The following is a 25,464-nucleotide window of genomic DNA, read 5'->3' on the forward strand; positions in this document are numbered from 1 at the left end:
TTTTTAATAAGTTTCCACTAATTTACCTTGAGCAGAGTTTAGTCTAAGTGGCTTGTATTTCCCTAGATTGCCTCTGTAAAATCAGTGTTACATTCACTGCCTTCCAGCCCTCTAGAAGGGAGATGGGCTTTATTAACAAGTTGCATGTTTTCACTGGAAGCACCAGAGTTTTAGAGTGCCTGAGGTATCTTTGTAAGTAAGCTACTCAGACTTGGTGCCTTGTTTTTTTGGGTTAGGTGTAAACTGCACGGAGCTTTTATACCAATCCCAAGTCTATTCAGTCCCTGCCGTCTATACAGAATGCAATTTCCATTTTGATTTTGGGTCATTTAAATTTTCCCTCTGCAACAAACATGATTGATCTGGAGTCACCCTACCATTTCTTTGCAATATCTAGGAGTGCTTTTAATCCTCAATATTGGAAGAATCTGATTGAGAAAGCATGAGAAAGCACTGGCTCTGTGGTGGAGAAGCACTGATTGGCCAGCTGACTCTGTGGTAGAGCAGTTCTGATTGACCAGCTGACTCCGTGGTAGAGCAGTTCTGATTGGCCAGCTGACTCTGTGGTAGAGAAGCCCTGATTGGCAAAGCCTGCCAAGGCTGTTAGCTTTTCTTAAAGAGGAAGCCCTAATTTTCTTTAGAAGTTGCAGAAGCCCTCACTTATGTGCATAGAGATTTGCCTTGTAGTTTTTTTTCTCCCTTCTCTGTTGTCTTAAATCCCCTCCCCCCCTATTCAAGAAAAGAAATAAAGAGGCTCTGTCAGGGCTTGGCGCCCCCTCCCCTTCTGAGCTTCCCTAATTAGTGCAGAACACTTTTCTGTTTCAATGGGAAGCGGCGGGGGGGGGGGAGAGGAAGTCTGAGTTCAAATCGATCTGAATTCAGCAGGATCCACACTGGGAAAAAATTAAGTGCAGAATCAGCCCTAGTGTATCTTTGGCTCAGTTTCCCCTAACATCCTAGGCAAAAGCAACAGGTCCAGTCGGGGTAACGGCCTCATTTTCTTCCATAAAAACAGAATGGAATAATTCAGATTTTTAGTTTCCATCTTTCTTTAGCAAGCTTTCCACCTCCGTCCTGTTCCATAAGGACACTTGCCTCCTTGTATGGTCCTTCTGAGGTTGACCAAAACGAGACCCACTGGCCCCAAGCCTCCCTCCCATGAATTCAATTGCCCTGAACCAATCAATCAACCATGCGACTATTACAATATTGATTACTAATTACTGTTCTCATACCACAGAGAACATGAGTACTTGAAGTAAATATCTTACAATTTTCTTTGCTGGTTGTGTATTCCCTCATTTCACAAACAATTTGATTTTTTTCCAGATATATCCCCAATATCAACAGGGCCTAACATTCGATTTTCCTGTGTGTTCAGGACTGAGATCTGTTACTTGCTAGACCTAATATCTGCATTTCTTATGCTGTACTCTATGCCTTGACACATGAAACCATTTCACCCATTATGTCTTTCCTATGTAGCTTATATCCAGGGATACCTCTAACCTAGTGATTTCCCCCCATGCTACCAGGTCTCTGAACTTCCCCCTGTGCTGATGCCTTCTTTAGCCCTAAGAAGGCCAAGCTATCTTTACTAACAGGGTGCTAGTATTTGCGTCATCCGTTTCCTTCTTCAAATGCACATATCTTGATATGTTCCTTATACACAGTTAAGTTCTAGCCATTCCTATCTGGATAAACCCAACCTACCAAGATACTCTTCAAATCCTGTTGTCTTTTCAACATGAGCTGGGAGAACAGCTTTTTAAAATTGTTGGAACATTGAGCACTAGCAGTCTGGTTTTGTTTCAATCCAAGAAGAGCTCATCTTTATCCATTATCTCTATCAAGTTCGCCCAACAAAAGGAACTTCAGAAATAAGCATTATGAGAAAGTTCACATTCTACACAGCCATAAAAAGTAAGAAGGAATACTGCAGCTTTGCAACATAAGCAGAAAAAAGATTAGCTATGAAGTGTGTATAAAATTTATTAACAGCTTGAGAAATTTAACCTTCAAAGACTGATAACATGGAAAAGTTGACACACAGTAGCTTATGTCAAACCAAAAATATACATTTTATAAGTGTACAAATCTCTTATAAAGCATGTTACAGGCATTGCAAGTGTAGAGCTTCACATGTACATATTTTTTTAGCAATAAAGCTTCAGTTTAAGAAAAGCAATACATTAAGAAAGGTTATGCTATTTAAGGTGTCATATACACATGTGGTCAAGAGCTCTCTTATTTTAAAACAAAAAGGCACGGGAGAAAATCAGTGTCCTATGATCTGGTATATTACATGGATTAAGACAGATGTGCAATTCATGATTCTTTAATGCCACTAGCCGTTTTACATCCATAATATATTATTGGGGCAGTGACTAATGTGTCTAAGAAGTAAGCACTATACAACTGGAATGTTTTTAAATGAGAGCAAGAACAAAAATGAGACAGGCAGGACAACTGTCACAGTCCAGTTTGTTAATGATGGCTGGAGTTGCGTCTTGAGATATGGAATTTATAACAAAATATCTATGCAGATGACATATCTGCATATGCACGCATGGGGACACACAATGGGTACTGTTGGCCTCAACCTATACCTGATCACATGGGGCAAATGCACAGAAGGGGAATTGTGGATATGCCCCCTCCCTGTGATCAGCAATGCTGCTTTTGAAATGTTGCTGACCGTGGGGGCTGGGGGGCTTGGTTGAACTTCCTCTGCATCTTTGCCTTGTGCAGACCGCTCTGTGATTGGGTGTGGCCAGGGCTAACACATGTGTGCCTGGCTCTATCTGTGTGTTGAATGAACACATGGACAGGTCATCCACGTAAGGGCTAAATAATGCCAGCACTGGCAGAACACACATAGCTGTTTCTAAAGCTTTGTATACTGCTCTGTTCTGAAGTACCCCTTTCATCATGAACAGCAGTTGCTAATATGAGCTATGGTCTTGTTTGCTCATAATTGCACAGTTTCAACTTTATGTACTTTGGAAGAAACTTCTCCTTTCCAATACCGCAAAAGGGGAACCGAGGACTGTACAACAAGCAAGGAAGGAGCGCATGCAGCCCAGAGGCTCAGTGAGTAACCACACCAAGCAAGCACTCTCCTGCTCCATGTTCTCCTGTCCTCAGTAACACTCAAGTGTAGTACATATCAGAAGACTGAGCGACAGTCACATACCCAGATGCAGCAGTTTTACTGAAAAGAAAGCACCATTCCAAAGCAAAAACAGCAATTTCACAGGAAAATGCTAACACTTTGCAATAGCCTCAAAAATGCCAGAAGAAATAAGTTGACACTTTGAGAAAAAGGTATTCTTACTTTTCCAAAAAATCAACACAAATTAAGCCTGATTAAGTTTCACTTTTATAGCACATCCTAAATTGGTTATAAGATACACAAACAGGTATTTTCACACATCCAGAAAACAAACCTTTGGACTGGAATACCACCTGGCATTAAAACCACCCCAGAAATATATGCCTTACACATATAAGACATACTAGATGTTCTGAGTTTCAGTTATTAATACCAGCTCAATTATCTTTGTATCTCAAACATATACACAACAAAAATCTTTGTACTGACAGCATTTGGCATTTCAGTGTGGGGAAATGGAACCTTTGGTTCTCTACCTTTTTTTCCTCCAAAAGCATATACTGTATTTCCATTTATTTAAAAAAACAAACCTTGAAAATGTTTTAACATGCTTCTGTTCATAGTTTGATACTACGTAAGATAAAATGCTGTCTTGTATAATGCTTTTAATACACTTAAATGTAAGATGCATTGTGCTGGAAATCCGACTTTAAGACATAAATAGAAAGGGTATCTCAGTTTTTCATGTATATTACCTACTGATTTTCACAACAAAATAAAATTAAGTTATGAAGTTGCTCTATACTTTACACATTCAAGTATTATTAAATTGAAGGTATTACCCAAATGTTAATAGTTAAACAAATCAGAAATACAGCCCTAAAAAGTATCCAGATGTGATGCTTCAATTAGTGCAGATCATTGTATACTAAAATTCAAGGACAGACACAAGAAAATTTTCGTGTAAGTTTTGAACGATGATAAAATTGCACTTAAAATTCTGAATCGAGACGACAAACCATATTTTGTAACTGATGGACAATATCATCACATGGTTTCTTTGACGTTCTAAAAAAATCTGTGTTTCAATTAATCAATGTGCAACATCCTTATTTCAAAGGAGGTTGTGCGGTAGCAATGACTTGCACACATACAGAACTGAAGATTTTTGTCCGATTTCATCCATGTAATTTCATTATCTGTCTTGCTGATCGGCATCAGATGTCTTTTTGTCAGATGCAGACAGTTCTAAGACAGGGTTTACAAATCCAGCATACTCAGAGTTGCCATTATCATCCATTTCTGCACTAACAAAGTCATTCTCCCATTCCAAACCATTAGAGTCATCAGAGGCAGAAGTTGGGTTACTTCCAGTTTTTTTGCCACTAAATTTTAGGGCTGCTCGGAGTATATCCTCTTCCGTTTTTGAACGCTCCCGTAATGGAACCATTCTGTTCATACCTGTAATGTAAGATTTAAAAAAAACCATCATACACCTCAGATTTGTTTTTAAACTGTTTGGGGATTAAAATGCATCAAGAATTAACATTGCCCCCGCCCCCACAACTAGTTGATATGCTACATTTACTGTTTGTTTTCACAGAAATGTCAAGCAAATTGGGAACCTATTCAATTATTTAAACAAATTTATCCATCTTGTCAAATGGTGGTACTATATGGACATTTAAAGTGGGCATTTACTTGTTTGCAAACATAAGACTTTGTGAACTATTGCATATCCTCTCACAGAATTGCTGCTTAGCTGAACTGTCACAAAATTAAAGGAGAACAGCTTATCCTAGCTTATGCCAGTCTTTATTTTTTAATCTAGAAATATTTATGTACATCTTCCCTTTAATAAATGCAAAGGCTCGGAAAATGGCTTGGAATGGAGTACTCACTTTTGGAATACTCAAATAGACTAGTTGTTGCTCATCCTTCTTCTGTCTTAAAAATAGCCTGAACTACCTCACTAGTACAAAGTCACCATCCAATTAATGTGTGGGAATCACATTAAGTAGAAGGTCACATATCACAGTTCCACCAATAGTATGAGTGCACACTCTTCCTTTTAATACGCATTTTCACAACATTTAATTGTTGGCTTATTACTTGAGGTCCAAAAAAACATTTAAATAAATTTGGACAAGAACAGGGATTACCATGAACCATCATTCTATGATTTCACATTCCTTTTATTTTATTTTTTTGCATACACTGCTGCAAAGAATTTCAGAATACATACCTTCTTCATCTTCCCACTCCAAATCTAGAGAATTGCTATCATCATTTCCACTAGTTGATTTGGTTTTGGTCATCAAGTCACAACTGCTCTCTGTATTTGGTGTCAGAACAGTAGCATCCGATGAGAGCCCTGTGATCAAAAGACATTCTTATTCTGTTATTCCATCTCTACTAAACCCAGCCCAAAAGCAGCTTTGCATTTAAGCTTTATTACACTAAAGAAACCCAAGCATGCCTATTGTCTATTTTAGTTTTGGGACTAAAGAACTGCTTTTATACATGGCAGAAGTGTTCGGATGCACCAACACAACAAAAGAAATTGCCTCTGATCTACAAGAATCTGTGTAGATAAAACAGAACACATAGTTCCTGGTCCAGGATACAACTGAAATCAGCATTTCTGATTAGGCTGTGATTCCAGTCAACACAGATTTAAGCTCACCTGAAGTCAGCAGGTTTAAAGGTGCCAGATGCTATGCTACATTCTAGCCATTCTGGTTCTTTTTAAAAAATTGTCAGAGCTAGTCTTTCGAACATTTCTTTATACCGCAGTTTGCTTGGGAGCTGAATAAAATACACAGTAGTAGCAGTTGGAGGGGAAATCCATAAAAAAAAACTTACGGCTACTTCGAAAAGCTTCATAGTGTAGTTTCACATTTCTCAAGTAAGCATCAAATTCTTCTTCTGTCATGGAGCTGTAAGTGAACAGATTACAACCAAAGAGGACTAAATTCAGGAGAGCTTGAAATCAATCTAAGTTCAGTTAGTTCAACTTTATTATTACAGACACAGACCAGCACAAATCTTACCACATTCCAATTCATGATATTATAATATCATATAAATTAATCTTTATCTCAAACTTTTGGCTAAGATGAAGTGTAATATCTCAGCTAAATTTACTTGATACGTTAACAGAATGTCCTGAAATTTCTTTTTGTATTTTTACAACTATCAGCAGGACTGCAGGATATGTAAAACAGGATATGTAAAACAGAATATATTAAAAATATTTTTGGAAGAATAAGAAAATGTAACACGAATCATATCATCCCAGTGCTTGTAACTTGATGTAGCCATACTGTTTGTCTCACATGTTCTTTAGATTATGCACAATTATCAATGAACAAATCTGGACGAGAACTGGTATGACAGAATATTCTTTGGCTCTCTAAAGTTATTACAAAACTCAAGGGACTTCTCCGCTAAAGGAAATGTAGGTATTTTGAGCTCTTTGCAAAACTCAAAGATTTGGCTGTACATCTTACCTTTGATTATCTCCACTGTTTGCCAGTTGTGCCCTCTGTGTTAGCCTCTGCAGCTTTTGCTGCTAACAAAGAACACACATTTCAAGAAATTGATGAACTAGTCACAGTTCAGCATCTATTTCATGACAAGAGTTCATATGAACAGCAGCTCATAACACACCAATTTGTATAGCCAATATAGCTTGTGTTTGAGGGGTTAGAAGTGCAACAAATAAGACTGAAGCCCACAATCATCCTGTGTAACTAAAAATCTTATATCCCTAGCTAGTCTTCCCTTCTGACTTTCAAACTTACAGAAACAAATGCTACCCTACTTTGGAGTTTGCTCATCCCTTCCCAACATCTGAATATTTTAAAGCTGTTCTTAAATATTAAAGAAGTTTAAAGTCAAAGATCAGGGAAAAACTTGCTTATTGCAAATCAGAACATTTTCTCTCACTTCTGAAGGAAAACTATATAATTGCAAAGAATGTTTTTAGAAATTCCACAATAAAAATGAACAGAAAAGAGAGCTTTTTTGTGTGTGTGTGGCTACTTTTTTTTAAAAACAACAACTTTATAATATGCTATTACCATATCCTTTTCTGTATTCTGTAGGGCAATACTTAGTAACAGTTTACTATTCTGGGATCTTTGGTTTTTAAGTATATGTTACATTACACAGTCAATTCTATCAACATAAAAAATACAAGCTCTTAAAAGTCTTGATCGCCTCTACATAAGATTATAAGATCTACACTTATGATCACATTTAACAGAACTTCATTGGTTCCTAATGCATGCAGGAGAGCAATCTTAAAAACGTCTGCAATATTGACATTTTAGGAATGCTCCCCTATGAAGTGGAGTGAAAAGTTGAAATTAAAGGCAGAAAATTTTGATAATAATAACCACAAGGCAGATAAAGAAGTCTGTTTTAAAAGACCCATCAAGTCATTAAAATTAGCAGGAATACTCACTAAAAGATCTACCCTCAGTTTCATCCCATGGTGACTATTTTATCTCCTCCTTTTGACATCTTCCAATGCATGCTGACTATTTTAGGATAAGCTACACATCCTAGGTTTTAGCATGCATATCTGTGCTCCTTTCTTATACTTTCCAGCATACTCAGACACAGTACTACTCTCACATAGACAAGTTTATCCCGGAAAGTATTAGCTGTTCACCTTTTGTCCATGCTTAAATTATGGACTAGAACCAATTAGAATCTCTGCAGAAGGAAGGAATTCTCTTCAGATTCTGACTTTCTTGTCTCTCCCCTTCCACTGTGTCTCAGAATGCTGCTGCAGGGGTGGGGATGGCCAGAAAGTTGCTTTGCAGACGGAAATGCTCAGTTGAAACCAACACATGTCATTATAACAGATACTCCCTGTAGTCTTCCGCAAGAGGCCAGCGCCTCTTGAATGTTTTTAAATAACTGGCTGAAGATCACTTACTAAACCAAAGTTCAACAATAAGAACACTTTGTAACAAGTGTTATCGATGCTCTGCCTAAGCTACCGGCTACTCAGCTTCAGGGATGACATGGCATGAACTATTACAAACCAAGTTTTGCCCCAGAGGTCCTTTTATGTTTGTTTGTTTTTTAAACCAAGTGAAACTAAGCTAGATACATAACAGACGCTCTGATATACAGATACTGATATACAGACGGGGTCATTTCCCCTCACCTCCAAGAGCTTTTTCTGCTTTGCTGCCCTGGCTGCTTCACGCTGCGCAGCATATAAAGCCTCCTCTTCTATTCTTAACTTCTCCTCTTGTATGGCTAACTGTATATGAACAAAATGATAAGGGTTAACGAAAGAGAACCTAGCTACCTTTCCTATGAAAACAAGGGTGCTAAATTTAAAACAAAAGTCATCAATTAAACAAAATGAAAACAAACGTTATCGATTAGTTAAAAAAAAGAAGAAGAGAGAACACTTTCATACTATTTTCCAATACCAATTTCATTTGAATTACACATATTACCTAAACATAAGTGTGTGTAGGGAAACCTACTTCCAGGTTATTTCACATTTACTTCACAGGTCAGAGAATGGTTGCTAATACACAGTTTTATTTTAGATGCAATCCCTGCCCGTTCAACTATGTCTATATAAAGGATAAATATACACAAGGCTAGAGAGAAAAGTGACAGTGAATTTTCATGTCACGCTCCCTACTACCAACAGAGCTTAGTCACTCAAAATTCACTGTACTCCATTCTTTGGAGTAAATTCTAAGAGTCTCTGCACATGCATGTCATCAAAAGAAAATGACAGCTAGTGTTCTGGAATGACTACAATGTTAGGGTAGGATCTGGGAAATCCAGCTTCAAATCCTCACTCTTGTTATGGAAGCCCACTGGATGATGTTGGGCTCTCACAGCCTAACCTACCTATGGGGGAGAGGAGAATAATGTCAGCTGCTTTAGGCCCCCATTGGGAAAAAAGGTGGTGGCATAGAAGAAATAAAGAATACGTAAATAAAAACAAAAGACTGCTTCAGAGATATATGCATGCCAGTAACATGAAGCAGCTCTAAAACAGACATAACAGAAGTTCTCTGTTAGAAAAGGAGAATTGCAGACTTGTTAAAAACACACACTCTTCCATACAAAGGGGATCTGGATATTACCAAAAACCTAAAAAAACAAAACAAACAAAAAAACCCTCACATGACTTGCACATCTTTTATTGATGCTTCCATTTTAATGTCCAATTCAACATATATGCACTCCTTCAAAAGCCATAGATGCACTTCTGATTCACACCTCTCTCACAGAGGAAACCACCACTTCAGATATTATATTTATTTATTTGGAGATTTATATCCCATCCCTCTCAATAATACAGTCTCAGGACGGTTTGCACAATATAAAATTCAATAAAATCAATAAATTTAACAAATAAAATTAAGATAATTTTAAATAGTTTACAAACCACAACTATCACTGTTGCATCTGCAGAAGCCATAAGAAACTTGTAGCCAGCTAGATGTTAGAATTGGAGGAATGCGGATGTGAGAAGGGCAAAAGGGACAGGAGATTTGGATATACTGTTGTTAATTATCAGTTCTATCTTGCAGGCCCTGAAGAACTCGGGGAATTCTGGCTGGGCCCTGATCTCTCCTGGGAGCTCATTCCATCAGGAAGCAGTCAGGGCTGAAAAGGCCCTGGCTCTGGCTGAGGCCAGATGGATTTCTTTAGGGCCAGGGATCCTTAGCTGATTCGCATTGCTTGATCTAAGAACTCTCTGTGGAATGTATTCAGAGGTGGCGTCTCAGATACGCAGGGCCCAGATCGTGCAAGGCTTTAAAGGTTAAGACTAAAACCTTGAACAATGATAGGATCATCCACATTTCAATTTCAACATCAGACCATGCTTTCAACTTTAGCCAATTATTAAGACTATACTGTTTGTATTACAATGGCAAATGGTTACTACTCTTACCTCTGATTGAAGCTTATGATCTACCGTTCTTTGTTTTTCAGCAATGGAATTGTAATGCCTTGCTCTTAGATCAGCTATTTCTTCTTCTGTTAGAGGTCTGAAGAAAAACAGGGAGAAAAAGTTGTCTTGTCATCCTGATCCACCTTGGGAGAATGCATGTTTGTATTTCTTATAACATCCAAAATGCTACCACAAATTTTTGCTCATTTCCATGGATTATCCCCTCACGGGTCCTACATACTGATCCAACAAAGGTAGGTTTATGGGGAGCTCTTTCAGAAAGATCTTTCAATGAGTTGTTTTGGAGGGAAGAAAAACAGGGAGAAGAATCAGAAACAAGCCCTCCTTCCCTAGCAGCTCAATTTATGTTGCTTTCAAATGAGATGTATAAGTTCTGCCTAAAATGGAAGAAATAACAAAACACTAACTTATCCCTTTGAAGGATTTGGAAAAATGATAAGACTGCTGAAGACAATGATCTTGTTAGCAGGTTGCAGCCTGGCAATTACTGAAGCAGCCATGCGCTGTGCTAGTTGGTCTTGTCTCCGTCCAATAGTGGCTTGGCTTAGTTTACCTGCAAACAAAGGTTTGCAGAAAGGTGTGTGAACAGAGTGACTGCCACTTACTACGCCCAGAATTCCTTGTACCCCTAGAGGCTGTGGCAGAGAGCTCCATTAAAGGTAAAATGAACTGAACTGAAAAGCATTCAGCTGAATGTAGCTTGACTTTGGCTCAATTGGCTCTTAAACTCACTTGGGACTCCAGGAACTTTGTGTCCCTCATCTCTGCCTGGCCCTGCCCACCAATACATTTTGGAGGTTGCTTGGGTGGTAGGTACTGGGACTGAATTAAAATACAAATCTATTTTGTTTTCACCTGTCTCTGAGCAGAAAACATTGTGATCAAAGTAACATTATGATTTACATAATTATTAAGAATCACTTATTCTTCAAAGAAAGATAACCAAATAGTTTACAAATTCCAAAGGTCTCAGTGGGTTTGGAAAAAAAATAAACCCAGAAAAAATCAACTAAAAATCAGACCACTCCTTAGCAGACTGAGGTGTAATGGGCTAATCCTGCTAATCCTGGGCTAATCCTGCGTTGAGCAGGGGGTTGGACTAGATGGCCTGTATGGCCCCTTCCAACTCTATGATTCTAAAAGTATAATATAATATAAGGGGGAAAGGTAAGAAAGGGAAATGTATTAAGTGCCACTGCTTACCTTTGGCTGCTTCCTGGACTTTCACCCTGTTTAATTATGAAAAATTTAAAAACTTTATTCAAGCAACAAGTAATGTGAATTAACAACAACAACCACTACCAGTCACGGCTATCAGAAGATTAAGGTTGGTTATACAATCTGCAACCCAATAAGGTTGGGGGGAGGGAGGAAGATCAATCTCCGTCTTCTACTGATAGCAAAGGTTGCAAGCAGCTTTGCATCAAAACAGAAGGCTGTCTAGGGCAGGGGTAGTCAAATTGCGGCCCTCCAGATGTCCATGGACTACCATTCCCATGAGCCCCTGGCAGTGTTTAGTGGCTCATGGGAATGGTAGTCCATGGACATCTGGAGGGCCGAAGTTTGACTATCCCTGGTCTAGGGACTTTGCCCAAAAATATCACCTACTCCCATACAAATATCTTCAAGGGCCTTTCTCTGGGTGCACTTTCCGTCTGAGGCTGCTGGGTGGAAACTTCAGAAAAGGCCTTCTCAGTCGTTGGCCATTTCCTTCCAGGAGACCTGCTTGTCCCTGTCTACCATTGTCTTCCAGCTACAGGTAAACACTTATATGCTTTGGGTGACACTGGCTGTGTTTTAACTGTGTACATGGTTTCTTTACTTGGTGCTTTTAATATTTTTACAGTATGTTTTTCAAAAACTTGTTTTACTGTTTTGGGCAGTTTGCTACTTTTGGAACCTAACCTGGGTGAAAAGGTGACACAGAAATGCTTTAAGTAAGAAAATAAATCTTATAAATGGGTTGAAAGTTTAATTTAACCTGAATGTTTAAAGAAGGATACAAGTGTTAGCCATTTCCCTTTAATAGGACATGTTGGTAGCTCAACAGTGCAGTAGAAAAACCATAGTCCTGGGCTATACTGCACCACACAGGAATTAAATGTCAAACAAAAATTATGAATATTCTCTTGCATCTGTCTTCTCTTTTGGGAGCATTGTGGAAACACAGATAGGCAATGTGAGGAAAAATTACTGTTCCCTTTCACTATTAAAAGGGTTGTAGAAATCTGTTTTATTTACAGCTTCCCTGTTTTGTGCCATTTTGCTACATATATGCTTTCGTCATTTCATGTGTACTTTTCTACTGTTTTTCTTGTCAACAGAAATCACTTACCTCATCACTTTCCACTAGATTCTCAAACTGCAAAAAGATACAATCATGTTACTTCTTTTCTTGTTTATTTATTTACAGTTATAGTCCAACTTTCCTCACAGGGAGTCAAGGTAGAGTACACGTAGTGAGTGAGTGCAATCAAATTAATGGCACATTCAATAACCAATCCATTAGGATATTACAACTGAACACATGCGAAGCTGCCTCATACTGAATCAGGTCATTGACCCATTGAAGTCAGTATTGTCCCCTTAGACTGGCAGTGGCTCTCCAGGGTCTCAGGCGGAGATTTTCATATCACCTCCTGCCTAGACCTATAACCTGCCTAGACCTGTAGATGCTGGAACTTGAACCTGGGACCTCCTGCATGCAAAGCATTACAGCTGCCATCTAGCAGATATATTGTCTAATATTTTCTTGTCTTTGCTAAAATAGTCATGAAAGTATAAGACAGGTGTTATACAAAAAGAACTTCAGCATTTTAACAAACTAGTATGCATATGGAACAATACGAATGAGCAGCTGATGAATCACATTATCTTATTTAATTTGTCCTCGTGCACAAGGAAAAGATAGTGGAGATGCAGCTATTCATCTTGGCTGGTTCAAGCATACTGGAAGGCACAGATTGTGTGTTCTTTATCTAGAAATTATTATTATTGGAATAATATCTGTACAAATGTAAATGCAAAAGGCAAGTGCATAAAGTACAGTTTCCCCAAGTTTCTCTGCATTGCTATATCTCTTTCTGATCCCTTGAACGGCTAGTATCAGGCTCCCAGAACCCATGTTAAGGAAAACCTAAGTGTGTGTGTGTGTGTGTGGGGGGGTAGTTTGAAGTGTGGAACAGAAAACCTGAACTCACCTCTATAGTGAAATGTTCTCCTGTAGAACATGTCCTGAAGTACTTTGATCTAGAAAAAAGACAACACTGTCACCAGTAGTGCTGTGAGTCAAGAACTGAATGTTTTTCCCCCTGTCAAAACCTTTTGAACACAAGTGCTTGGTGCCTCTTCAATATCACAAGAGATTTTGGGAAGATGTTACTTTAAAACCTCCGTAGAACTTTGCCAGAGACCTGGGTCCCCCCTCCTTGTCCCTTGAATACCTAGTCCTGTGGGTCCTTAAGGTTAAATGCATACAAATAAAGCAGATCTTTAAAAATGCATAAACGTTTATTTAAACGTTAAAAAAGATCTCACTATATACTACAGCTTAGCAACAGAGAAACTAAAGAAGCTAACTGTTCTGACTAATACATTGAATGCCAGGTATTAGATGACATATGTTCTTGCAGCATAGGAATCCAAGCTGTAGCGTAAAAGCATTCTATATGTTGCAATCCATTATTATGAAGCATAACATATCAAAGCATACTAGCTTGGCATGAGCATACAGTTAGCTTGGCTTCCCTCTGATCTATACCTTATTATAGCCTTTGATGGATCTTTCCAAAATATGTTAATGTCTGCTCCTAATTCTCCCACTGCATCTGGTTACACAACTGAGCATAGGTTCTCATGGCTAACCAATTACCGCATGCTTGAATCCGGTCTTGAAAGAGAAAAGGATGGTATCTGCAGGAAAGTCCAAACAATGGACCCATGCCAGCAGGAGTAGGCCTTCCAAAAATCATGTTAACCCTTGAGGCTGGTTAAGGTGCTCTGCCTCACAGAAGCTCTACTTTGTAAAATTTCTTATTTCATTGAGTGACTGAAAGTACCCATTACATGAGAAGGAAACAAGGTCTCATGCAGGAAGATGTCAGATTTAATTAAGAATAACTTATGTCACATCAGCCCTAATCCTGAAACTGACATATTATTAAAATAAAACAAAACTGTTTCTTACTGCTTGCAGTACAATATTGTTTTGATTGTAATACTGTTAATACAGTGGCATGAACCTGGCCCGTGATTCTTTCAAACAATATGACCAGGTTACTAAAATCATAACACCTAATGTTCCTGTTCTATTTGTAGACATGTTAGGCAGATAAATTTATTCCCAATCTCTACCTAATATGCAGCTGTATTCATTCTCATCCATCCCCCCCATTCTCTCGTGAAGGTACATTTCTTATACTGTTACACGGATTTCAAAATCATATCATTCTTAGATTTCTTGTTCATCTTAGATCTCAGTTTGGAGATTATTTAATAACTATTTGCCTTTAAACTTAATTGGATTTCAGTTTCTTTTAAAGCCAAGTTCCAGGTGCCAGTTTTAACTTTATAATGACTTGGGTCTGGGACATTTTAGTAAGTGCCTTTTTGCATATGTGTCACTCCATTCCCCCTGCAAAACAAATTAAAAGGACACAGCTTACAAACTGAAGTTGTCTCCAGCTATGCCTGGTTTCCACATGTGGATCTCTCATGACAGAACATGGAAGACCTGAAATCCGTACCAGATGGCAAATATGCCAGAGGACATTTGCCATTGGTGCCACCACTGCAGTAATCTAGCCTTAGTGGGATGAAAGGACGGTTAACACCATAGATCTCAAGGAAAGACCACAGCAGGTTGGGCTAGAGGCACCATTCACCACAGACAAGCCTTCTAGGCACTGTTCTTATAGCACTCCCCAGCTATCAGCATGTTTCTTCAGTATACACTGTGGATTTCTGGTGGCCTGAGCAAGATGCCCTACATTAAGTGTATTGCCCCCTTTCCAAGTACTGCATGTACTTCAGTATTCTCCCTCCCATATGGAAGATGGAGAATAATTCTGCTCTCCTTTAAGCCTGGTTGGTGCTGGCAGAGGAAAAGAGTGTGAGAATTGTGCTTTGTTCCCTATAATGCACCCTGTCAAGATCTCCTGCTCTGATCAGCACTACCAGAAGTAGGCATCAACAGATTTTTTTTTTGTGGCTTCCTCAAGGCATAGCTACAACTGTTTCTTCTGCCAACTCTGTCTTCTCCATCTAGAGGGCGTATCTCAACCACCACCACTTGTTGAATGGTTTGCTAGCAATGAAGAACAGCAGGGGGTACTAGGCCACACTAGGAGTGTGGTGGCAGAAAGGGTCAGTGCCCAGAAGGAACACTCCCCCAAAGACAAAGCAGGATCCACTCCTAGACTAGGCAAAGACTGTTTGCTGGGGAGCAGCAGAGGGCCACTGGGAAGCTTGCCCAAGGATAAAGGGGCAAGGTGTGTGATCCCACTGGCCATTTATGTATATGGCCACAACACAATATTGAGAAATCCAAATAAGTGCATGGGCTTAAAGATATAAACTCACTCACTGTTCAAAACAGTATCTGTTTTAAAATATTTACACAGACAGCTGCCAACTTTAAGAGACTGAAATAACAATGAAGCCACTGAGATTCAGCTGTTTTCTGAGATTCATTTTATAGAATATCGATCATCTCAAAAACATATTGGGCACAGAATTCTTAATATTCAACTATCAACTGAAACGCTAAACAACCTATAAAAGTCTGCAATATAGTTGCTAAAATATTAGTTTTAAACTATGTATGAATCATTATAAATGGTGTAGGCATAATGTAGGCATAATAAATTGTATTGCTTTATGTGACACTAGAGACAGAAGGGTGCTGGCTTTAATTATTCTCCAGATAGAGCAACAGAATAAGTTCAGAGAGTTCTAATTATATTTATTCCTAGAGGCTCGTTAAGAATGAGCTTGCGATCCCTGTAGGAATAAAGCAAAAACTGACAATTGAGGTCATTGAAAGTAGATGCGATCTGCGACCCACTTTCTAATTATGGTTATGAACATAATAAAAAGACCTTTACAACAAAAAGCTTAGAACATATACATAAATAATCTCCAGTTTTACTAGATCACATGACAGGTGACGCCTACTGATGCAGCCCTGTTCTTCTCAATGTCCTATCATAATGCTACCTAGCTTTTTGCCTCATTTGTCCTTGATCAAAACATTCCTTTTTCAGAATGCTTCCCAGAGCTGTAACAGTTCAAAGCATCAGAAAGTGTTAAATGTTATTCAAACACTGGATAGGTAAAAATAGGGTTGCTAAGTTAGTGGATGAAGCAGTATGAAACATCCTTGTGTATTTTATTTCCTTAGCTGGCTACTTTAACAAGTCAAAACAATTCTCATACATTTAAGGTATTTTTTCTTCATATTGCATTTTGTAATTTTTTGACAGGATTTCAACAGGGGAATTCTATGCTAATATTTTAGTCCATAAACAGTTTGTTCTTCTTGACTACATTCTCTGATTACCTGCTTTCCTGGTCACTTAACAGGGTCAATGGAAGACACTTGATGCTGCATCTAAACTTAGACATCCTAGCCTTTTTCTTGTTTACTTGCCAGTGCACAACACACATTTAGTGATATAAGCAAAAAATATTTCCTCATGCAAAAGTTATGTTGGTCACACAACCTGAAGTGCTTATCAGGATTTAGAAAAGTAATGAATAATACACAGGGACACATAAACCTGTTATCAGCTCACCAAATTCAGTCCTGCGGATTCTCCTATTTTCTTACAGACACAGGAAAATCAAGATTTCCTACCGGCGGAAAAACCCAAGGCAGAAATATCTCTTGATTAGAAGTTTGAGATATCAACTGAAGTTCTTTTTCTTTGAAGGTAACCATTTTCTTTGAAAACAGTCCTTTACCATCAAGATGGAAAGTATTCACTTTCCCAAGTTACGAATACCTCCCTGAATATTATCAATGTCATTATCTCCACTTTCAATTATGTGTCTCTTCCTTGACAATTTTATCATGATGTGATAAACAAAAAACACATTAAAGAATTTAAGTATATAAAGAAGGAAACCACTGCTTCTTTGACAGGAGCGATACTCTTGGCACAGTCATATATCCAGGAGTCTCTCCCAACCAGGGTATTCTGTAGCAGTGGTCCCCAACCTGCGGGCCGCGGCCCAGTGCCGGGCCGCGAAGGCCATGGCGCCGGGCCGTGGCTCCCTTTCCCTGCCCCCCCCCGCAGTAAAAAACTTCCCAGGCTGCAAGCTTGCGGCCCGGGAAGCTTCTTACTGCAGGAGGGCGGGGAGAGGGAATCAGGGCCGCGCCCGTGCATCGCGCATGTGCTGCACTTTTGCGCATGCGCGAAAGTGCTGCGCATGCACGATTTCGGCCGCACATGGCGCATTCGCGTATGCGCGGGCACGGACTGAGCATGCGCGGACCGCGGGCGCGGCCCACTGCCCTGCCGATCCCCAGCCTCAGAAAGGTTGGGGACCACTGTTCTGTAGCATCTTTGTAATTATCAAAGCTCTTCAGGGTTGACAGCAGCAGCAACAACAAGCAGAATGCAGGTAGGTAGAAGCAGCCAGATGGAGCCAGCTTGAGTGCTGTAGCAGTCAAGATCCATATTATTTAATGCCAACTGTTTGCACAAGATCAAATTACATAACACTACGCATACATACATTTTCAAAAGGGTTATATTTTTTCTTTGCAATCAAAGCATATTTTCTTCTTTGTCACTTATGTGAAAATGTTAGTGCCAAATTGTTAGTTTTGAAGATTAAAGATCTCCGGAATAAAATGTCCTGAAATTTTATAATCAGGGTGTAATAATTCAGTTCTAGTATTTTTTCTTTCAGTGTGGCAGAGCTCATCTCAGAAAACATCAAATCATTTTGTTTTAAACTGAATTTTAAAACTATTATTGTAAGCCACCTTGAACCTCTAAGATAGACTGGTATAAAGTTTACTGTTCAATAAATAAATACTTTCATGCATGGTGGGCACAAGAAAACAAAGAGGTTGCTCAAGGGCAGGAAGTCAGCCACCACAGCCTGATCTGGTGGTCCCCATACCTCTTTCCTGTGTTGACAGCACAGAAGAGGTAGGGATATGAAGTTGCACTATGCCTCACTTTCATGTTTGTGATCTAGCATTATGACAAGTCCACTTGCTCCTCTCTGATTTCTGGACGTAAATCCCAGATTGCAGAAAAGCCTGCAGCATGACAAAAGAAAGAGGGGCACCCAGGAAGTACACCTGTACACTGTTTTTATATCAACAGAGAGCAAGCAAGAGAGATCATACATGCAGATGACACAGGATGCTACTTCATCTCCTTGCTATATAAATGCAGGGGAAGATGGTGGTTTCCACACCCACATTTCCTATTCCAGCTGAAGGGTTCTAAAAGGTTTGATATGCATGTATACTGTAGGCATAAGGGAAACTGGTCATTTTGGAACGCCACTTAAAACAGGCTAGTCCCTAATTAAAAAGCCGTATTGTCATAACATTTGATATTGGCCTAGTCATGTGATTAAAGAGTTGAACCTGCTCATGTACAGTTCAAATGACCATTTCTGAAAACACCCCCTAGCCTTCACGATCATTAATGGTGTACACATTATACAGGGCATCTATCTGTAGTGGCAGTATAAGGAAAACAATTCCCATTGCTGGTGTTTCTTTTCAAGGTTGATCATATCATTTAGATTCTGTGAGTGATTTGTTTCTGTGCCTGTAGAAAAATATTGTGTCATTGTATGGCTGATCCTTGTGTAAATGTCACAGTGACTATCGTAGACCATTAATAGCAAAAATAAGGAATGGAGTTTCAAACTGTCAAGGCTACAGATCTTTAATTCATTATCATGCATGAAACAAATGTTTGTTAATTCTCATTCTTCCCCCTCTAACCCCAGTTAGTTTTCATGAGCAAAGATAAAATATTATTAAATGATAAAACCCGAAACTATCCAAGTATTTCTGAATAGCCCAGTTTAGCTGGGGCTCAGGGCTAGGCTGGATTGGTCACAGTCAGTACTTGGATGGGAGACCACCAAAGAAGGCTGAAATTACTATTTAGAGGAAGATAAGTCCCCCCTCCCACTATGACTGCTGTGAATCTACACAACCCACTGGGTCTCAGCAAGAGTTGAGCTGAGGTTCTTTGCAGTTCCATTATTCTCTCATGTTATTGTTATTATCATGTTAATTTTGTTGTTATAATGTTATTGTTGTTATTACCATATCACCATACCAAAAGATCTGTATCTTTTTCCTGTTTCCTGTAAACCACCCTTCGAGACTTCGAGGAGGGCAGTATATAAATAAATAAATAAATAAATAAATAAATAAATAAATAAAATCAAGCTATCTCTGCTCATATCCTTGTCTACCCCATTGATGGAGTCACCATGAGTTGGTTATGACTCAAAGACATGTCCTGTTCTTTCTTTGCCATGTCAGGTTAGACTTTCTCATTTTCGAACAATTTAAAGGTGAAACAGTTAAGGAGGTAACCAGCTACAAACTTAATAAGGCAGGATGTTTATCAAAAAACAAAGAGGTATGGAGAAAGGAGGGTCTTGCAGTACAGAATGAAAGTCCTAACCTCCAATAAAGTGGAATGGGAGAGCTATTTCAGAAACTTAATTAAGCTAGTCTGTGTTTCACATGAAAAAAAAACAACTTTAAGACACACCCAAAGACATAGAGAGAGAGAAGAGTAGGACTATGAAAACATAAAAGCCAACAATTATTTGGTTCTGTCCCCAGCATTAATTGGAATACATGAATTGCTGAAAAGCAGAAGAAACATATGGCTGCCTTAAGAAGATGGGGTGGGGAGACACTTCCTGAAGGCAACCTATCAAAATTATAAACAAAGCATCTGTGCTCAGTCCTTTCAATGAGGGAAGTAACAATTGGTTAGTCAGGTATTATTACTAGTTTCAAAACTCACTTAACCTTAATTTACTGTCCCTGCCTCTTGCTGCAGAAATTCAGAAAAAAACTATCACAAAATAAATGCATCAGCACTCTGACTCAACAGCTCTCTTATTCCCCCCCACCTTATGCAAACAAAGATGATTCCAACAAGGGTTTTTTGTGTTTTTTTTGCTGTTGAAAAAGGAAGACTCTCCTTTGATCATCAAAAAGGGCTATGAGAGACCTGAATGCAAGGAAGGCATGTGAGATGGGATAATATTCTGAGAAAGACAGCTGGATCTAACTCATAACAATCCAAGCTACCACATGTTGTAATAGAAGATCACAATTCAGATTTGTAGGGATAGAAAAATTCCTGATACATTAGCAGATCAATATCCTAGTTCCTTCAATACAAGATCATAGGAAGAGTCTTTCTTGATCTGACCGAGGGCCCCTCTGCTGCATCCTGTTTACAACAATATGCCTCTGGAAAACCCCATAAATATGGCTTTATGGCAACCCCCCTCCCCATTATTAGGCCTTAGAGGCATAAGCTATCAATTGTTCATAGCTGCTAAGAGGTCAATCTCTCCATGAAAAACAGCAAACATTTCTATAGCTGGTATGTACCTACAAAGCATTTCTCGTGTAATCTGTCTTGAAGCCATCCTTGTAAGGCAGGTGGGCAGTGGTGCTATTTTTCTTTCATGTCTTTACTCCGCCCATCCCCCAAGGAGTTGAGAGTGATGTGCAGGGTTCTCCCCTCCCCCACCTTATCCCGACAGACCTCTGAGGACGGGCTACCAAACAAGCCCGTAGCCTGACCCCCAGAAGCCCACGGGTCCAAGGTGTTAGTCCCTATGGTAAACCAAAGCCCCCTTTCCCAGGCACACATCCTGTGGCTGCGAGTTCCAGAGGTTGCTGATGCGCTATGCGAACGAGCCCTTCCTTCCTTGCCTCCCGACAAGCCGCCCTCGTCCATTCAACTGTGTTGCTCTGAGTCTAACGCGGCTGGACAGCAGGCGCTCCCGACCGCCCGTCCCGGGGAAGAAAGGGGGGAATCCTCCCTTCGCACGGCGCTCTCACCGCTGCTGAAGCCAGTGGCCAGGGCTTGGCCCCAGGGGTGGGCTGGCATAAGGCGGGGCGGCCCACCTGGGGCTCCCCAGACGCCCAGGACTACAATTCCCACGAGGCCCTGCGGCACCCGGACATCTGGAGAGCCCCAGGTGAGGCGCCCCGAGCGTGAGGCTTCCGACTCGCTTCCGCCAGGCGTAGCCCGGGCCCGCCGCCTTCCCGCGCTTACCCTCCTCCTCGCTGGATCCGTCCCGGTTCCCGCCTCGGGAAAAGCCAGCAGCACCACTGCGCCGCCCAGCCGTTCCCCATGGCATGCTGGGCGGGTGCGGGCGAGCCGCCGTTGGTCCCCAGCCGTCAACGACGGTCCCTCCGCGGCGCAAACCGCCGCCGCCGCCCAGCCACAGCGGCGTCCATGGCCGGGAGGCGAAGCGAAGGGGGGGGGAGGGCGGGGCGGCGGCGGTCGCGATGGCAACCGCTCCGAAGAGTTACGGCCCGACGAGGCGCCGCTTCACCGGCCGCATGGCCCCGCTACGTCCCCTCACGTTGCCACCGCCTGTCGCCTGCGAGCCCGAAGCTCCGCCCACGAGTCCCCAGCACGCCACGCCCCCTTTCCGCCCCAGGGAAAAAAAAAAGAAGGCCGGGAAGAGCATGCGCACTTGGGGAAGTTGGGGCTCGGGCTGCTCCTGGAATCCAGTTTACAGACAAGATTACGGGGGGCGGGAAATGAGCGGAAGCCATGGAGCGGGAATCGGGCTGACGTGTCGAAAGCAGGGGCGGGGAATGCGCGAATGAGCAAATGGTACGAGGCGCCAGTATTCGTCATGCGCGAGCGGTGCCCGGATTCCCGGGGCCGAGACCCAAAATGAGCTTCCAGGCCGCCAGCCCCAAGACTCAGCCCTGGGCTTTTACCTAGCCAGGGTAACCCCCAGGCCTCGGGTGTGCAGTTGACGGCTGGGCCGCGCGAGATAATGCCGCACCGAGGCTAGAATGGTTGCAGCGTCTCTTGGCACGGTTTAAGAAGGCTCGGTTGAATGTTGGAGCCCCGGGTTCGAACTCTGAAGTCCGCAGTGCAAAGTGTGGTTTTGTCCTGGGCGCTTGCCGTTTTCATTCCAGACTAGTAACTGATTGAAAAACATAAAATGCTTCAAAACCTGCTAAAAATTGCCGTTGCTTAAATTCCATAATTGGTTTAACCCTCTTCCTCCAGTTTGTAAAGTTTGCACAGACCATAGTTACCTAAAAATATGCTAGCCACTCTTGTGGCTTGAGCGTATCCTGATTCCATTACAGTCTATGTGGTTGCTCTCAAAGCATATCTGGAAACACTAGTTGATCAGGGAACACTTGAAAGATTGTTAATTGGTGAAATTATATCAACATAGAATGAAATGCTTGTAAATGTTGAGATGAATTTCACGGGGAATCACTGGAATTTCTCCCAAGATGCTATTTGCAAAGAAACGGACACTTTTCTGCAAGGGGAAACTGTCGGATATTATAAATTGTGAGCAGTCCCCGGGGAAAAGTGAAGAGTAGAATTTAACTATATATTATCTAATGTGTCAAAACACTGGCAGTTTTCACAATTTATGTTAATACTTTATTTTTTATTATGACATCCTTCAATGAAAATTTCAGCTTAAGGAAATGTTGACTCTGAAAATAAAAGTATATTTACGTCAAGATGTCTTGTTCCAGAACTTAGCACTCCCTTGCATTAACTCAGAAAATATACATGCCATATCAAATTTCAAATGAGATGGAGAATTGCTATAGCAGAAGGAAAATACTTTTTAACGCCTCAAAATGAGACATTCTAACTGCAGCTGTGTTTATGTCAGTATCCTTCATATTCCTAAAGAAAGGAAATCAGCAGTGACTACTGAATTTCTGGACAGGTAATTTCTGCAGAGTCAGGCAATGCCAAACTACCTCTAAACATCTATTGCCTTGAAAACCCTTGCAACACATTCTCCCCAGAAGCACTTGACGGAGTCTATAGACTGGCATGCCAGATGGACGCCTGCTGCAGAAGAAGGCAGTGGATTAGGCAGTGGATTAGGACATTTTGAAACCCCATTTTGTCATAGAAACTTGCTAGGTGACCTTGGCCAGTCTTACACACTTACACAAACCTACTTCCCAGGGTTATTGTAAAGATAAAATGGAAGAAGAGTATGGAGGCTGCTTTTGGCCTTCACTGGGGAGAAAGACAGCATATAAATGAAGGAATTACATTCAAGAGATGTGTGCTAGCAAGAACTCAGCGGTATTAAATGCTGTGCCTGCGTCGTGTTCAACACCCCCTCAATTTCTTTGTGTCTGTTATTCTTGGTGCACTTAGATTTTTCTACGGTTATAGGTCCTTCTGCTTGTGTCTTTCCCATACCCCTGAGTCAGCCCATTTCCCGATGTTATCACCACCACCTACTTTGCAATTACATAAAAGGGCTGGATCATCAAGAGTATTTGTAGAATGAGAAACTCCTTTATGTGGTCTTGTGCTTTGCAATTCTGTTGTCTTGCCAAAGTATAAGATTTTCAGTGATTTGTTCTTCCAATATCTTAATGGATTTAGGAGAACAAATTGTTTCTAGGACTTTCCACATGCAATGACTACATAAGGTCTTGATTATTTACTGTAACCAGTACACTGTTCCAGTATCTCCTTATGTTGTCATATTGTATGTGGTCCAGCTGTTGACTGACTGCTGCTATGGATACTAAAAACAAAAGTAATATTTAAAACAGTGGTCCCGATGAAGATATTTGTAAGGCATACAATATGTGTCCCTCCATCATGAACATTGTCTGTTCCTACTGAGTGCTGCTTGTCTTTTCACTGATTTCTTTGTACTATAACTGGTACTATGTCAGTCTTATAATTTTTTACTTTCACAGTCAGACAGGATCTCCTATCTCCTGCATCCTCATCCCTTCACTGTTTCTGCTTTACATTTTTCTCTCATCCCGTTAGCCCATACAGTTTCTTTCCCCTGCATCCCTGCCACTGTGGTGTAGTGGTTAAGAACAGTGAACTCTAATCTGGAGAACTGGGCTTAATACTCCATTTCTCCACAAGCCAGCTGGGTGACCTTGGGTCAGTCATAGTTCTTTCAAAGCTCTCGCAGCCCTACCTACTTCACAAGGTGCCTGTTGTGGGGAGAGGACGGGAAGGCAATTGTAAAAAGAGTTGGTTCTTATATGCCGCTTTTCTCTACCAGAAGGAGTCTCAAAGGGGCTTACAGTTGCCTTTCCTTTCCTCTCCCCACCCTGTGAGGGAGGTGAGGCTGAGAGAGCCCTGATACCACTGCTCAGTCAGAACAGCTATATCAGTGTTGTGGGGAGCCCAAGGGCACCCAGCTGGCTGCATGTGGGAGAGCGGGGAATCAAACCTGGCTAGCCTGATTAGGAGTCTGCTGCATTCCTAACCACTACACCAAGCTGGCTCTTCATGATTCCTATGGGTAGAGAAAAGCAGGGCATAAAAACCAACCCTTCTCTGGAATCAAGTAAGTGTTCACTTAGTTCTTCACCTTGTTGATTACAATTGGGAAACTCACCAAATTAAATATAATTAATTATAGTAGTTTAATTTACTGATTAAACCCACTAAATTAACAATAGAGGCTCTGATCATCCTTAACTTACACAGTAGTAATAGCATGTAAAGTACTTTATACTTCCACCTGGTGGAACGAGCTCCCTGAAGAGATCAGGGCCCTGCCTCAGCTCCCACAAGTCCTCAGGGCCTGCAAAAGGGAGCTCCTCCACCAGGCATTCAGCTGAGACTGACCAAACCGAAATAACATCCACAGGTCCCCCTCAGATATCCCCTCCATGGCCTGGGCCAGTCTGACCTCTCTGGGTGCCTTAGCTAAGTTACCGTTCCTGTTATGCTGTTGTTGTTTAAGACCATTGAAACTGTGTTATTTAGAATCAGTGTTGGATTATTGTTGATGTATTTGACTATGTTATATGTTAGGTTGTTCCATGTATCCCCCTCTGGTGATGTTATATGCAAACTGCCCTGAGCCGTATGGAAGGGCAGTATAAAAATCCAATAAATAAATAATTCTTATTTGTCTTTTTAAGAATGGTACAAGGCAAAGAATTATAGACCTGTGAGTGTACAGTTGAAAAGCAGTGTATCTAGTGGCTACAATGCTGGACTAGAACCTGGGTGACCCTGCCTTCTGGGTCATCCTGGGCCAGTCACACATGCACAGGATTGTTGTGAGGATAGAATGGAGAAGGGGAGAATGCTGTAAGCCACTTTGGGTCCCCACAGGAGAAAAAAGTGGGCAGCAG

At 40.8% G+C, this 25,464-nt stretch overlaps 1 protein-coding gene across 3 annotated transcripts; it reads right to left on the reverse strand.

Moving 5' to 3' along the window:
- Window positions 1–1,974: 1,974 nt before the first annotated feature.
- Window positions 1,975–21,744, reverse strand: AP1AR (adaptor related protein complex 1 associated regulatory protein). 3 transcript variants are annotated; one of them, XM_077300595.1, is made up of 10 exons: window positions 21,383–21,744; window positions 13,286–13,334; window positions 12,421–12,447; window positions 11,289–11,314; window positions 10,065–10,161; window positions 8,301–8,399; window positions 6,628–6,686; window positions 5,981–6,054; window positions 5,361–5,489; window positions 1,975–4,576 (listed from the first exon to the last, which is right to left on the reverse strand). In XM_077300595.1, the coding sequence occupies exons 1-10, from the start codon at window positions 21,460–21,462 to the stop codon at window positions 4,311–4,313; spliced, it is 906 nt and encodes a 301-aa protein (XP_077156710.1). In that variant the 5' UTR covers window positions 21,463–21,744; the 3' UTR covers window positions 1,975–4,310. The 3 variants fall into 3 exon arrangements, with proteins under 3 accessions (XP_077156710.1, XP_077156709.1, XP_077156711.1); XM_077300594.1 differs by having other exon boundaries at window positions 6,628–6,689; window positions 21,383–21,743; XM_077300596.1 differs by lacking the exon at window positions 8,301–8,399 and having other exon boundaries at window positions 6,628–6,689.
- Between the last annotated feature and the right edge of the window lie 3,720 nt (window positions 21,745–25,464).

Source organism: Paroedura picta, chromosome 10, assembly GCF_049243985.1.
Source record: "Paroedura picta isolate Pp20150507F chromosome 10, Ppicta_v3.0, whole genome shotgun sequence".
In the NCBI taxonomy this organism is placed as follows: domain Eukaryota; kingdom Metazoa; phylum Chordata; class Lepidosauria; order Squamata; family Gekkonidae; genus Paroedura; species Paroedura picta.